Source organism: Artibeus jamaicensis, unplaced genomic scaffold (genome assembly GCF_021234435.1).
Source record: "Artibeus jamaicensis isolate MK-2021 breed Jamaican fruit bat unplaced genomic scaffold, CSHL_Jam_final scaffold_474, whole genome shotgun sequence".
Taxonomy (NCBI): domain Eukaryota; kingdom Metazoa; phylum Chordata; class Mammalia; order Chiroptera; family Phyllostomidae; genus Artibeus; species Artibeus jamaicensis.
The window spans coordinates 47,976,022-47,989,931 of NW_026522046.1; the positions used below are offsets into that span (position 1 = coordinate 47,976,022).

Here is a 13,910-nt window from a genome sequence, read left to right on the forward strand (position 1 = left end):
GCATGACCCTGAAATCTACGCACCCGGTATATATAATGATATTTAATAAAAGAGTTTGTTTGTACCTCTCAGATTAGCCACAACCTCCCCAGGGTTAAACTTAGCCTGTACTGATCCCGCAATTCACTTTAGAAACTTCTAAGGGGGAAAAAATCTCTCAAGCATATACAGAGCAGAGATGCGTGTAGGTGATTAGTCACTGAAGAATTGTTGACACTAGTGGGGGGGGGGCTAATGTCTAATAAAAATAAATTGGCCAAACTGTCTAGATCCATAAAATTAAATATTCAGTTACTGAACCATTATAACTGATAATACAGATACAGAAAGACTGAGAAAATGTTAAGCCAAAAAAAAAGGAAACAGGTTACAAAACAATTCCACGCGTATACAGCAGGAGCGTATATTTGTTACCAAAAACTACACTTATACATGAATAGCCACATACACACACGAAAGGTTTTGAAGGGAGATGTACTCTGGTGGTGGACTTATGAATTTTTTAAGTTTTCTACTTTTTACTTTTCTGTATTTCAATTTTTCTACCATAAACATGCAGTTCTTTAAAATACAAGGGATATTAGCTAATCATCATAAGCTGATTATCAGTTTGGTTCTGAAATGTACAAATACCCTGAAAGTGATAATAAGATTTACTGTCTGAAGTACTCAGAAGTATATAAACTTTGCTATTATTATTCCCATTTTAGTCTGAGATAGCTTAGGCACTGAGGAGTTAGATGATTAAATCAAAGTCACAGACGTGTGGTCAAACCCATTCTTTAGAGACGGCGCTGCTTACTCTCCTCTTGACTATCCGGTAACCTTCAGTTACATCATAGAAGCTGTTATTTACGGGGCCCATGCAATACTCAAAAACAGGGGTGTCCAACATGGGCTGTGTGTGGTCCAGGGTGGCTGTGAACGAGGCCCAGTATGACACTGTAAATTTAATTAAAACGTGAGATGTTTTTGTTTTCATTAGTGTGTGTATATTTATTTAATGTGTGGCCCAAGACAACCCTTCTTCCAGTGTGGCCCAGAGACGCCAAAAGGTTGGACATCCCTGCTCTAAAAGCAGAGAGTAAAGGTCATATTTTATTAGTATAAAAAACGAAACTGGAAGATACACCAATTTTCTTTTTAATTAACTTTAGACAAAGAGGAGGAAAAAGGAGGAGAGAGAGAGATTTATTGTTTATTTATACAGACTGATTCCTGTATGTGCCCTGGCTGGGGACTGAACCTGTAACCTTCGCATATGGGAGTCGGGACACTTCAATCAACTGAAGCACTGAGCTACCCAGCCGCAACAGAAAATGCAGTGATTTCCTATACTTTTTGAAAATCAATTTTTATAGCATTGTGTTGAAATTATCATAGCTTATAAAATGATATTTTGATATAGTGATAACATAGTAATTTACCACTACGCTGTGATTTAAGATTACATTTTTTAGTCTCTCAGCAAGTATTTCTCTAGGAACCTTCTTTCCAGCTCATCACCTTGGGCATTCTATGCTTGGGAAGGTTCTCTCCTTTCAGAGCCAATCAAGTTTATGGAAATGACTGGGGTAGAGTACTTGTGGCTCGTTTCCATACAATCAATGACTATTAAGTGATAAAAATGATTTTACAAGTAGAAGTTTTAAAATGTGGTCTTGCTGCGGCGATGCAGTCCACTCATAAATATTTAATTGAGTTTCCCCAGGCACTATTCTAGGCACTGAGGGTACAATGATAAACTCAAGTCTCTGCCCCACTGAAAGGTTTATCACTGGTATGATACACATTTGAAGGTCACAGGCAGTTTTTATTGGCAGCCTAAGATATAAAATATTGTTACTTGAAAAACTTGCTATTCACTTCAAGAAATAGTAACACCAGTGGTTGGTTCTCCAACTTTGCCGCACAGGAGAAATTCCTGCAGGACTTTCTGAAAATACAGAAGAATCTAGAGTCCCACCTCCAGGAATTTGATTCTGAGGGGGGATGACAAAAACCTGTATCTTTAACAAGAACCTCAGTTAAAGCTGCTGTAAGTGATCTGCAGTCCAGACTTCGAGAAACCCTCCAGTAACTAGAGCCATTCAGAAGGGAAAGATCATTCAGAAGAGAAAAGCTCTACAAGTAGTGTAACTGGCACTGAGTAATAAACCCAACCCTCAAGTAATTAATTCTCTGTCATTCACAAATCTAGCAAATTAAAAAGATGAGTTAGAGTCCAGGAATTTACCAGCACTTCCTCCTTAACCTCTACAGGAGACTGAAATTTGCCTCAATCAAGGCATTTGGGGGAAAGATGAACTTAGAGTACTACTACCAACATTAGACACAAGCATCAAGAAAAAGGAAACTGCTAGTCAACTGCAAAAAAAATGCTAAGAGGGACAAACATTTCATGGAATTAACTTGCTGCCACTCACTTTATGCCCTATTTCACAATGCTTAGTATCTGAACAATCCCCAGGGTTCCAAAGTACATCAGAAACGTGTTCATTTCCTCTCCTACTCAGGCAGACTAACAGTAGAGTTTTGTGAAGGTACCATGTGCCATAGCCATTTCAATAAATATATTTGTAGGTTAAAAAATACCTTTTAAAAAAACTCAGTCAGAAACTCCTCACCGGAGCTACTTAAAGGAGTTTTGAAATAGTTTTAATGCCATCGCTCAGGTCCCTCATTCCTCCATTTAGACTAAAGTTCCTGGGTTCCTTCCAAACCTGTAGGAAAAATTCAGTATTTAAAATATACATATTTATGTGACGCGGAAACTTACATCAAAACGATGTGAATGTTTCAAGTAAACTATTAAAAGTAATTAAAAGAAAAAACATAGTTCTCAGAGATAGGTAGAAATCATAAGGCGTGAGGGGTGTTTAAGCACCTTAAGTCATCTAATAACATTCCATTTCAGAGGCGAGGAGCAGCACCATGCACCCAGCTGGCCACTGGCTCTGGCCCGTTCCTGCCCCTGCCCCTGCCCCTGCCCCTGCCCCTGCCCCTGCCCCCTAGCTAATCCAGGGGCGCTCTGAGCCCGCCCTGCATCTGGTCAAAGGGATTAGGGAAACCGCCTCCCGCCGACAGAGCTGAGATTTCCCAGCTGCGTGCATCGGGTGGCCCTTGCGTTCATCACCCGCACTGTCTCTGTGCTTTCCCGAGTTGGATGCCTGCAAACAGCAAGCGCAGGGTGCGGGCAGAGAAGCACAAAGAAGCGCCTCCGGCCAGAGCGAGCAGCTGGGAAGCCCAACCCGCTGCCGCCTCCACCGCAGCCCCAGCGAGGGCCGGCTCAGAAGGAAACCTTCCCGTCGGGAGGCAGCCAGAAACCCCCAGCCTCAACCCGACGGAGAAGCCGCTCGTCCGTTTCTCCAAGAGCAACGCCTTCCTCAGCCTGAACCACAACAAAAGATGCCCCTAGGACGCGTCATCTCTCGAAGTTGTCTGCGGATCCGCGGGCGAGCAGGACAGGCGAGTGCAGCCTTTCGTCGGCGGCTTCCTGTTCCCGTGGGTGTGCGGGTCACGGTTACCCTGGCCGGAGAGGGCGACTGCACCGCGCGGGCCGGTGCGCAGCGCTGGACGCGCTCCCGGCGAACGCGGCCGCGGCCGGACTCAGCCCGGCGCTGACGGCCCTCCCCTGAGCGGGCCGAACAGGCACATGAGGGGCAGACAGAGGAGCCGGGACTCGAGGCCCGGGAGAGGCAGGCGGCGCGACGTCGCTGCCCGCAACCTCTGGATCCCCGGAGGCGGGCGGGGAGGCGAGGCTTGGCCGGTGCGCCGCGCTCCGGCGGACGAGGGCAGCGAGGTCAGCCCTGGAGGCCCGAGCGCCCCCGCAGCCCCCTGGGGAGGGTGGGACCCTGGTCGGCCGGCCGGGGCTGCGGACCCCCATTCAACCCGAAGCCCGTCCTGCGGCCGTCAGCCCCTCGCCCGCCGCGGCCCCCCGGCTTCCCGGTGCCCGCCGGCCGGCCGCCCGGCCGCCGCCCCCGGGAGGATAGGGAAGGACGACGCGAGGGGCCGCCGTGGCCGCGCCTCCCGGGCGCGCGGCAGAGGCTGAAGGGCGGCCTCGGGACGGGAGCCCTGGCGCCATCGCGCCGACCCCCGCGAGGACCCCCGCCCGCCGCCTCACTAGTCCAGGCCGCCGCGGAGCAGCCCGCTCCTCACCTCATCTCCAGGCGGGTCCGCGCTGCCGCCCCAGGGACAAATCAGTGCCTCTCTCTCGCCACGGGGAGGGACGCAGGAGCCGCAGCCCCGCACACCATCCCCGCCCGCCCGCCTCTCCGCGCGTCCGGGAGTCCGCTCGGGACTCTCCCTCGCGAGCCGCCGTACTACGGAGCAACCAAGCTGCGCTCCCACCCAACTCCTCCTTTCCCCTCTACCTCCTTCGCTCCCTCCCTCGCTCCCTCGCTCCCTGCTCCCGCCTATCTCCTCACCGCTCGCCGCGGCCTGCCCCGCCCCTAAGCCCCCATGTCTCCGCCCACAGGTGGGTGGTGGCACACAGCCTGCCAATTGGGAAAAGGGGCTCGCACCTCCTCATTGCCCCGCCTCTAGCCCCGCCCACCCCGGGAACCAATGGAGGGGGAACCAATAAAAAATAGCAGCTCAAAGGGGTGGCGGGGCAGGAGAATCCAGAAGGCGTAACCGGAGGCTTCTGATCTGGGATTTTCCTGACAGGGCTTGTGGAAATTTTGTTCCACGATTACTTTGCATCTGTCCGTTGTCATGCGACACACTAGTTAGGATACACTCAACTAAACTAGCTAAGGAAATCTTGAAAGAGAACACTTAGAGGCAAAAAGAAAGACGGGGCACAATCCAAGGAAGGTGGTAGGGCAAACGGTTGGAACGAGGAAGGGTGTGGTCTTGAACTGAAATTTGCATAAAACGGAGGCACGGAGCCACGGAGCCCATTCAGGTGACTACAACTCACCCGTTTATTGGTAACCCTGTGCAATGCCCAGCTTCTCCTAGCAGAGCATGCCGGGAGTTGTAGTTCAGAGTTCGGTTGCTATGGCGTTCTCTCCGGCCTTCTGGAGTCTGGGAGTGACGAGCCGTCTGACCAATGGAAGTAGCGCCTGGGCCAAGGAGGGTGGGCTCTCTGCAGAAGGACTCGAAGGTGGCGGTGGCGGAGGGTTAGGCCGTTAGAGCTTCTCGAAGGCAGGTGAGTCCCGCTTAGTGCGTCGTGTGTCTTGGAAAACCGGACTTTGGACGAGAGATCGAGAGACGACCCGCGCAACCATCCAGCCCTGGGGCGGATGGTGGTTCGCGCCGCACCTCAACCCAGATCCCCTCGGGCTCAGGCCTAGTTTAGCTGAGTCCTCCGAGGGGCGGGGAAGACTTGATTAGCCTGGCGATTTCCTTGTCCTTACGGGTTTTCTCTCAGTTTGCCTATCCTTCCACGTTTAAGAACGGTAAAAGTCTGGCAGTTCCCTTCCACTGAATCTCCCGGGTTGGTGTTTTGTTCTTATGATTTGAGTTTTTCTTCCTCCCTTACCCCTTCTCTGCCACTGCTTTCTACTCTTTCACAGTTTACTGTTTTGGAGCAATTAGCTAAATAAAGCTGGAGTATTCTCATTTATGTGACTTTAAGGCCAGATATGCCCTCTTCAGCTAAAAACCGATACTCTGCAGCGAGCCTAGGAACCACCTCGGAACACTGTCGTGCGGAGTCTGCTTCCGTAGGTGGGGCGGGGCCGGAGGATTTGCGTTTCCGAGGAGCTGCCAGGGGCTGAGAGATTCTACATCAGCTCTGAGCAAATATAATGCAAGCTTAACGTAACTTTAAATTTTGTGGTATCCATAGCCAAAATATGAAAAGAAACACGGGAAGTTCATTTTAATAATGTTTCATTTCATTCAGTATGTTCAAAATATGATTTTAACAATTATTTTAAAATTGAGCTATTATACATTCTTTTTCTTATTGTCTTTGAAATCTGATGTATATTTTACATTTACAGCACATCTTAGTTCCGACTAGACACAGTTCAAGTGCTCCTTAGCCACCTGTGGCTGGCGGCCACCCCTTACTGGACAACACAGATCCTGATGACATAGTTTCCCACGCAGGAACTGAAAGTGTTAAATCTCAGGTTGTGTATGACCAAACCCTTTGAGGTGGGCTTCGAAACTGTAATACCTCAGAGGTTCTCTGCCCAATTCGCAGAAATAATAGTAAAAATAGCCAACACTTACGAACAATGTTTTTGTAGAGTGCTTTGCATGTGTCATTTAATCCTTATAACAACACTTTACAGGAATGAAATCTAAGGCCCAGAAGGTTGAAATTAAATAGCCCAAAATCATGTAGCTTGCAAGTAGGAGAACTGGGATTCAGACTCCCATCAATTATGATTTCTAAATCCTATTTGTCAGCCACTGCAGTCTATAATTACTACCTTTTATGACTAATTTCACTTCCTTGGTGCCTCTGCTCCAGTTTATGGCGGGGGTGAGGTGTTGAGATTTGAAACAGAGGGTTTCCCTTACAAAATCAAGTTTGTCAGTTGCAGTGAAATATTTTGGTAGTTTTACAACTGTCGGTGCTGTGCATTCAAAATCAAAGTTCTGGGTTGAAGATGAGTGTTCAGAACATTGATTTTAGGCCTCTGGACAAGTACCTGGGGCATTATGGTGTCTTGATTCATTTGCATACCTCCCTAGAGATGGAAAAAGTTGGGACTTCTTAAATTGTTTCACTATGAAATCATGGTGTGTTTTGCTTTTGTTTTTGGTGAAATCATGTTTTTCATTGATAAAAATGTTTTCTTGCTTTTGTGAATTTCACACAGAACATTTCAAAGACAACTTGTGATTTTTCTAGACCCAGTGAACACTAACTAAGGAGAGGTTTAATGAGTAGAAGACTGAAAATACATATACTCACACGAGCTAAAATATGCTATTTTGCCAAAGTAATTTTCTTCTAATTTTATGCATTATAATAAATGTGAAACTTTATAAATTATTTTCTCTCAATTGTGAATTTATTAGTAAATAGCTAAAATTACAATTTCTGTCTTGCATCTTAAGCAAGAAATGGTTTCTTTAAGATGCTATAGTGTGCCCTGGCTGGTGTAGCTCAGTGGATTGAGTGCTGCCCTGTGAACCAAAGGGTCGCACTCAGTCAGGGCATGTCCCTGGGTTGCTAGCCAGGTCCCTAATGGGGGCCATGTGAGAGGCAACCACACGCTGATGTGTCTGTCCCTCTCTCCTTCCCTCTCTCTAGAAATAAATAAAATCTTTTTTAAAAAGATATGCTGTAGTGACTTGGAAAGTTGGGAAATGAACAAGGCATTTACAGACTGCAGTAAGGGTAGTGAGCGGAGAAGAGACTGGTTAGGTCCGCTGGAGGAGGAAAGTGTAGTGGTGATTCGAAGGTCCCTCAGTCGCAGATGTCCCGCATCACCACCTGCACGGCCCCAGCATCATGTGATTAAAACAGCAGAGAGAAGACTCGTTCATCACACCATTGGCTTTATCGTTCCCCATAGTCATTAGGGGAGAATATGCTAATTAAAAATATAAGTGAAAGTTACATTTCTGTTATGCTCAATCTTAATATATTGACTGGCCCTACAGTGACTAGTAACTGGACCAAAGATTCGCCATCCTTAAAGTAGTGACCATCCCACCCCCCAACCTACCCGCTGCTCACAGACTAGACAGACTGGCGGGGAATGCCTCCAGGAAGAACCCTACGTGGGAATCAGTAAATAACACAAGTGAAGCTCACCTGGGGCCAGGAGGATTACTGAAAAAACTTTCTGAGACTGAAGAGAGGTGGTCGCTGGGAGCCGCTGTTCTAGACAGACGCGTGTCGGCAGCCATGGCTTGTGTGCATAGGCAGTGATCTGGCATCTCCAAGCAAATGCCTTTTTTTACTTCTGCCTAAAGCCTATATCAAAAAGAAACATTTTTCCTTTCCTAATTCTTCGCCTATCTAGATCTCAGGTTGTGTGAGAAGTAAAGGTCATGCCTCAAATGTATAAGTTCAATTGAGTATGTTGATAATGCTCATAGAAATCAAGGTGGTCATAATTAGAAGAGGCATTAACATGGCCATCTGAGCTCCCTTTCCCCCAGCTGATGCCCGAATGCCCCTTTGATGCCACAGTAAGTGTGAATTCAGCCTCTGGTTAAATCCTTCCAGTGATAGGGGCTGTGCAACTTCATGCATTTCCCTAAGTTTGAATTATGTACCTAAGCCCTGGCTGGTGTGGCTCAGTGCATTAAGTGTGGGCTGTGAACCAAAGGGTTGCCAATTCCATTCCCAGTCAGGGCATGTGCCTGGGTTGTGGGCCAGGTCCAGGTCCCCAGTGGTGGCCACGTGAGACGCAATGACACATTGATATTTCTCTCTCTCTCTCTTTCTCCCTCCCTTTCCCTCTTCCAAAAATAAATAAATAAAATCTTTAAAAAGTAAATAAAATAAGATAAATTATGTACCTAAAGTGGGAAACTAAAGGTTCTTACAACATGTTATCAGCCGGAACTGCTTCCTAGTGTCCAGCTGGGTGTGAGCCACTATCAAAGCATCTCCTGTGCCCACCTGCAAACACCTGCATGCTCACTGCTTAAGGAAAGTGTCCTTAGAGTGTACAGATTCCCAGAGACTGTTGCCTACACAGCGTAGAGATGTCCTCCACCTGTGCAGACCACGCACCCAACACCTAACTGAGTAGGAGTACTGTGCTTCACAGCCTGCAGAGCATAGCACTGACCCGTGCTTTGCCGTGTATAACGCGCACCCACGTTTTGTGCATGTTCTATGTGGGATTATCATGCCCATAGTATGTAGTCATTATACTTGTATATAATGCACACCCTTATTTTCCCCTCAGAAATCTGGGCAAATACATGCACATTATACATTATGATGAACCAAACCTGCATCTAGTTACTGTGGTTTGCTGACCAAATTTTTTCACCAAATGTTTGGGCACAGGGTTTGACATACTTCTTTATCTGATGCATGGGTATGTATGAAATTCTCACAGGTCAGCAAGGACACTATTAAAACACAGTATGAAGTCACCCCCTTGGTGTATAACTGAAGACTTTATCCCTGACAGTCCAGCTCACACCTGACTGCTGCACCCCTGTCCCGGCACAGCGGGGAGCAGGAGGGGCGCGTCTGAGAATTGACCTACCTGTTTTTTCTGTAGCCCACCTTCCTGACAGTGTCTCTGCTTCCCTAAAAACAAAAGGGAGCCCTGGCTGGTGTGGCTCAGTGGATTGAGCGCGAGCTAATGAACCAAAAGGTCGTCAGTTTGATTCCCAGTCAGGGCACATGCCTAGGTTGCAGTCCAGGCCCCCAGCTGGGGGCACGTGGGCAACCACACACTGATATTTCTCTCCCTCTCTTTCTCTCTTCTTTCCCCTCTCTCTAAAAATAAATAAAATCTTTAAAAAAACAAAAACAAAAGGGAGAGTGGGTGAGGAATGTTATAACAGAATCCTGAACCAGAATTGGCCACAATATTACAAAGTTCGTGTTGGGGAATAATAGAAATTGGAGTATGTAAAGAGTTTGGACTTTCAGGAATTAAGTTGTCTGCAGAGTAGCAGATGGATTGGGTGAGAGAAGGGAATGAAGCTGTCCAGTAGCCACAACGTGAGCACGTCTCTTGTGCTAGCACCCAGCAAAACAAAAAGTGAGCAGGTGAGCCAGCACAGCCAGAGAAAAAGGAAGTCTTCAGGCCAGTAATTTATTGTAATACAGAGGAAGAAGTAGTGATAGACTCTTAAGATACCCTTCATGACCGAAGATTGGTACAGCAAAATCTTATTTCGGAGAAAGATTAGTCCAGTTTTACATCTCTTGAATTTGAGGTGGACCTGCTACTTAGAGCACTTTTGGTCTGAAAATGTAGATAAAGGCTGACGTGCAGAGGTGTGATGTGTAATTATTAATAGGTGAGCTGCTTAGGAGAGGAGCTATAGCAGGAGAGAACCAGGGGAGTGTGTGTTGCTGTTGAAACTAATGAAACCATTGGAAATGTCTTCCCGTTGATTCTTTTTAGAATTCCTTAAAAGAATAGTACTTTTATTAACTACTTTCTTGAAGTGTTGTTTATAGCAAATGTTTAATTTATTCAAAGACCTCTGCTTTTTACCAAAAATTATTTAAAATAGGTGTCTTAATTTTTGTTTCTACATACTTTAACAGATTTAATGTGGACCATTATAAAAATATAAATATTATAAATATTATCCTCAATGTGTGAACTTATGTCAAATATATTTAAAACCTAATGTACATGGAAAAATAAGCCCATTTAAAAATGTAAGCTGATATACTTTTATAGGGCATATCAGCCTACATTTTTAAACAGTTTTATTTTTACTTAAAAGTTTTATATATTGCTTCTTTGGTAAAGGGAAGTTTAGAGTGGTACACGTAATTTTGATGTTACATAGCATTCATTCTTGGAAGTGGCTTGATAAATGGTATATATTTTAATTTATAATTTTATTTTATAAGGCAGTCAGTTATTTTCTGTGTGCAAGTATCTTTATATTCAATAAAAATTTATTAAGTAACGGACTAGGCGTCCCATTTAACCTGGACCAGTGCCTGAGCGACTGAGTGGGCCTCCAGTACCGTCCATTGTTCCATTTTCTTAGTGTCAAGAACTCAATATTCTCTTTTTGGGTTTGCAAAACAACATTTCCTCCTTTTTCTTGCTTCTTTTGTAAAAACACTTATCTTTCTTCCATTTGCAATTTTGAGGATATTTTTGTCCCCATGTGGTTCTTTATTGGCCCAGCTAAAAAAAAATTTTTTTCTACCAGCCAGGCCAATTTTAACCTAAAATTTGGAGGAACCATTTAGGATGATCTGACCAAAAGTATTGGCATCATTATGTGTATAGTACTTGTGTTAATACAGTTGCCTTCCCAGGCCTTTGAACTTGGAGTGCCGTGGTGTGAGGTGCATGTGACTATTGATCTGGGAGACACCCCATGTTTTAAGACGCCGGGGGCAGAGAAGTCAGTGGCTTCCAGAATTATAAAAGGAGATGTTTTGAAATCAATGTGTTGCTGTGTAAATGTTCCATTTCTCAAAAAGGCAACTCCGGTAGCTCCAGGCTGAATAGAGCAGAAATTTTATTATTTCGTAATAATGAATATCGATTCTCCCAAGCAATAGCAGGGAAAATACACATAGTCAGTGGACACGTCGGGGTTTTGTTCCTGTGTGATAGAATCTAGAAGCTGGGACAGATGGGGCCAATGGGGCCCCATCACCGGGGGGATGTCAGCGGGGCAGCAGGTTGAGCTTTATCTCCTTCCCAGAGTCTGCAGAGTGCGCACAGTGCAGTCTCAGAATAAGCAGTGCCTGGAAGCCCTGAGCCAGGGTGACCATATGGTATGAAGTCATAACGGCCAGATCAGACAGGGTATGCACTGGAAAAATGGGGCAGTAAGGTGGACTCGGGACAGTGGGTGATGCATTTCGACAGCCTTGAAAGCTAGGTGGAGGAGGTTCAATGTCATAGGGATACATAGTCGCTGCATCTGGGCCTAGGTACCCCCTCTCTCCCCTGCCGACACCAGCATACACACCGACACGCACACAAGCAGGCTCTCCTTTGGCCAAAGGGTTGGGGTTCATTCAGTCATCTAATCTAGCTCACCTGCTTTTATAGACTCTGTTGTTACATGCTGCATACATAATTACGTATGTCTTGAATGTCTATTCATTTCTTTTAGTTCTAGAATTTGGTCGTCATATTCTAGAAAGCAGTGATCATTGCCAAACTACTCAGTGAAAACCCTTTATGTGGCTCTGTTAGACCCTCTAGGATGCAGCTCGCGGGCTGGTTTCATGGGCGCGGGACCTTCGTAGTGGCCCTGGACCTCCTGCTCAGAAGGAACCCACACTTGGTTTAATGCTCCACTGTCACCATCCTGAAATTTTAATAATTTATGGGCAAGGTCCCCCACATTTTCATTTTGCACTGGACTCTACAAAGTGTGTAGCCAGTTTTACCAACAAGTACTTAATCATTGTCAGTCCTAAACTAAAGGGCATAGGCCTCTCATTTCAAGGGGAAACCTAATGTTAGCAGCTCAGTAGAAAACCATGATACTGGTTAAGAAAAGTGACTCTGGAGTTGGTGGCGCCTGGTTTGGCCCAGCTCTGGCCCAGCTGGTGCTGTGAGACCCAGTCTCCTCACTCATGAGCTAAATGCAAGATAGTACTTTCACCAAGACATGTGCACAAGAATGTTCTTAGCAGGATAGTTTGTGAAAGCCCCGAACTAGAAAGAATCACATACAGGGAATACTGTATGGCAATGAGAATGAATGGCAACAACTGTTGGCAACAACGTGGTTGAGACAAACAAGACTGAGGAAGAGCAAACAGATGTGGAAGGAATATCACTTCATTTGCATGAAGGCAAACAGACGAGACGAACCTGTGCTGTGGAAATGGTGTTGAGTATTCTTAGGCGGCGGAGGCAGTGGCCAGAACAGGGATAGAAGGGCTTCTGGGGTCCTTGTGCTGGGATTCCCGCATGACGGCCATGTTCATGTTGTGGCGTTCTGCACGATACACGATGCAGGATCTGTGCACTTTCCCACGAGTATTGTTATCTTGCACGGAATTCATATTAAGAAAACAGTCCAGCCTGGCCAGGCGGCTCAGCATCATCCCACACACCAAAAGGTGGGGGCGCATCCGGGAGGCGACCCATCACTGTTTCTCCTTCTTCCTTCCTATCTTTCTAAATCCATAAAAACATATCCTCAGGTGAGGATCCAAAAAACAGTCTAAAAAATAATGAAAGAAATAGTCTTGCCGTACAATTACTATGAAAAATTTTTTAAAACTATAAAATCTTTGACAGACTACGGGTTTAAATGCTTCCATTAAATGGAAGTAAACTGTAAGCAATAATTAGGGGTTGTAAACTGTCACAGAATAATAGGGGTATAGTTGTGACAAATATCTTGATGGTCCATTTTTTCCTCTTTGATGGTCTTTTTTAATACTTTGAATGCCTATTTTTAAAAAGATTTTATTTATTTACTTTTAGAGAGAGGGGAAGGGAGGGAAAAAGAGGGGGAGAAACGTTGATCAGTTGCCTCTCGCACACCCCCAGCTAGGGACCTGGCCCGCAACCCAGGCACATGCCCTGACCAGGAATGGAACTGGCGACCTTTTGCTTTGCACAATGCCCAACCCACTGAGCCACATGGGTCAGGGCACAATTTTGAACTCCTTTCAAATGACACCATTGGAAATTATCATTTAGCCCGCTGGCCCTCTTAATTTCCCCCCAAAGCACATCTAGTGGTTTTTGTGGAATAGCAAAGTGAAACTGAGCAGCCGCTCACCCTGTGTGTGAGGCCGAACTGTAGACCTGCTTCCTGTTAAGACCGTACCGGAGACCAGCATGATCGCTTACCTGGTCGCTTTCGAGAACTATCATCCACATGTATTTGTTGAAAAACTACACTTATAGTTGCCATTTTATCCCTTGTAGCACTATTTTTTAATTTTTGCTTTCTTTTGGTCTGGAAGGTGTTTTGTTGGTTTGTTTAATGTATTTTTTTGTTTTGTTTTAGGTGACTATGAAAGGCTTGTATTTTCAACAGAATTCTCCAAATGAAGAAATAACATTTGTATTTCAGGAAAGGGTAAGAAAAATTGTTTAATCACTAAACAAAACAAGAAAGCTGTACTTACCCAGGTCTTCGGGGTCTGTTAGTGGAACTTCAGTGAAACGCCACACATTCCTTTCCTTTGATCGTGTGTGGCGGCGGTGGCTCCTGTTGTAGCACTGCTACATTGTCAAAAGAGTTGCAGCAAAGGAGTTTTTCGTTCTCTGGGATGTTGGCATAACAAAATACCAGGAATGCAGAACAGCCTTAATATTCTTATACGTTGCCAAATTAACTGA

At 45.6% G+C, this 13,910-nt stretch overlaps 2 protein-coding genes across 11 annotated transcripts in view; one reads left to right on the forward strand and one right to left on the reverse strand.

Moving 5' to 3' along the window:
• ITSN1 (intersectin 1) overlaps positions 1–4,371 on the reverse strand; it is a 169,997-nt gene extending 165,626 nt beyond the window's left edge. For 2 of the 6 annotated variants that reach the window (XM_053657685.1, XM_053657687.1), the window contains exons 1-2: positions 4,159–4,371; positions 2,596–2,723 (exon numbers count right to left, since the gene is read on the reverse strand). The gene's annotated coding sequence lies outside the window, so the exon portion shown is untranslated. The remainder of the gene's footprint in view (positions 1–2,595; positions 2,724–4,158) is intronic. The other 4 variants (XM_053657689.1, XM_037127146.2, XM_053657692.1 and 1 more) reach the window with 3 other exon arrangements.
• Positions 4,372–5,065: 694 nt separating this feature from the next.
• Positions 5,066–13,910, forward strand: part of CRYZL1 (crystallin zeta like 1) — a 31,214-nt gene continuing 22,369 nt past the window's right edge. For 4 of the 5 annotated variants that reach the window (XM_053657693.1, XM_053657694.1, XM_053657696.1 and 1 more), the window contains exons 1-2: positions 5,066–5,155; positions 13,576–13,647. In XM_053657693.1, the coding sequence (XP_053513668.1) occupies positions 13,582–13,647 (66 nt within the window). In that variant the 5' untranslated portion in view covers positions 5,066–5,155; positions 13,576–13,581. The remainder of the gene's footprint in view (positions 5,156–13,575; positions 13,648–13,910) is intronic. The other variant, XM_037127164.2, reaches the window with a different exon arrangement.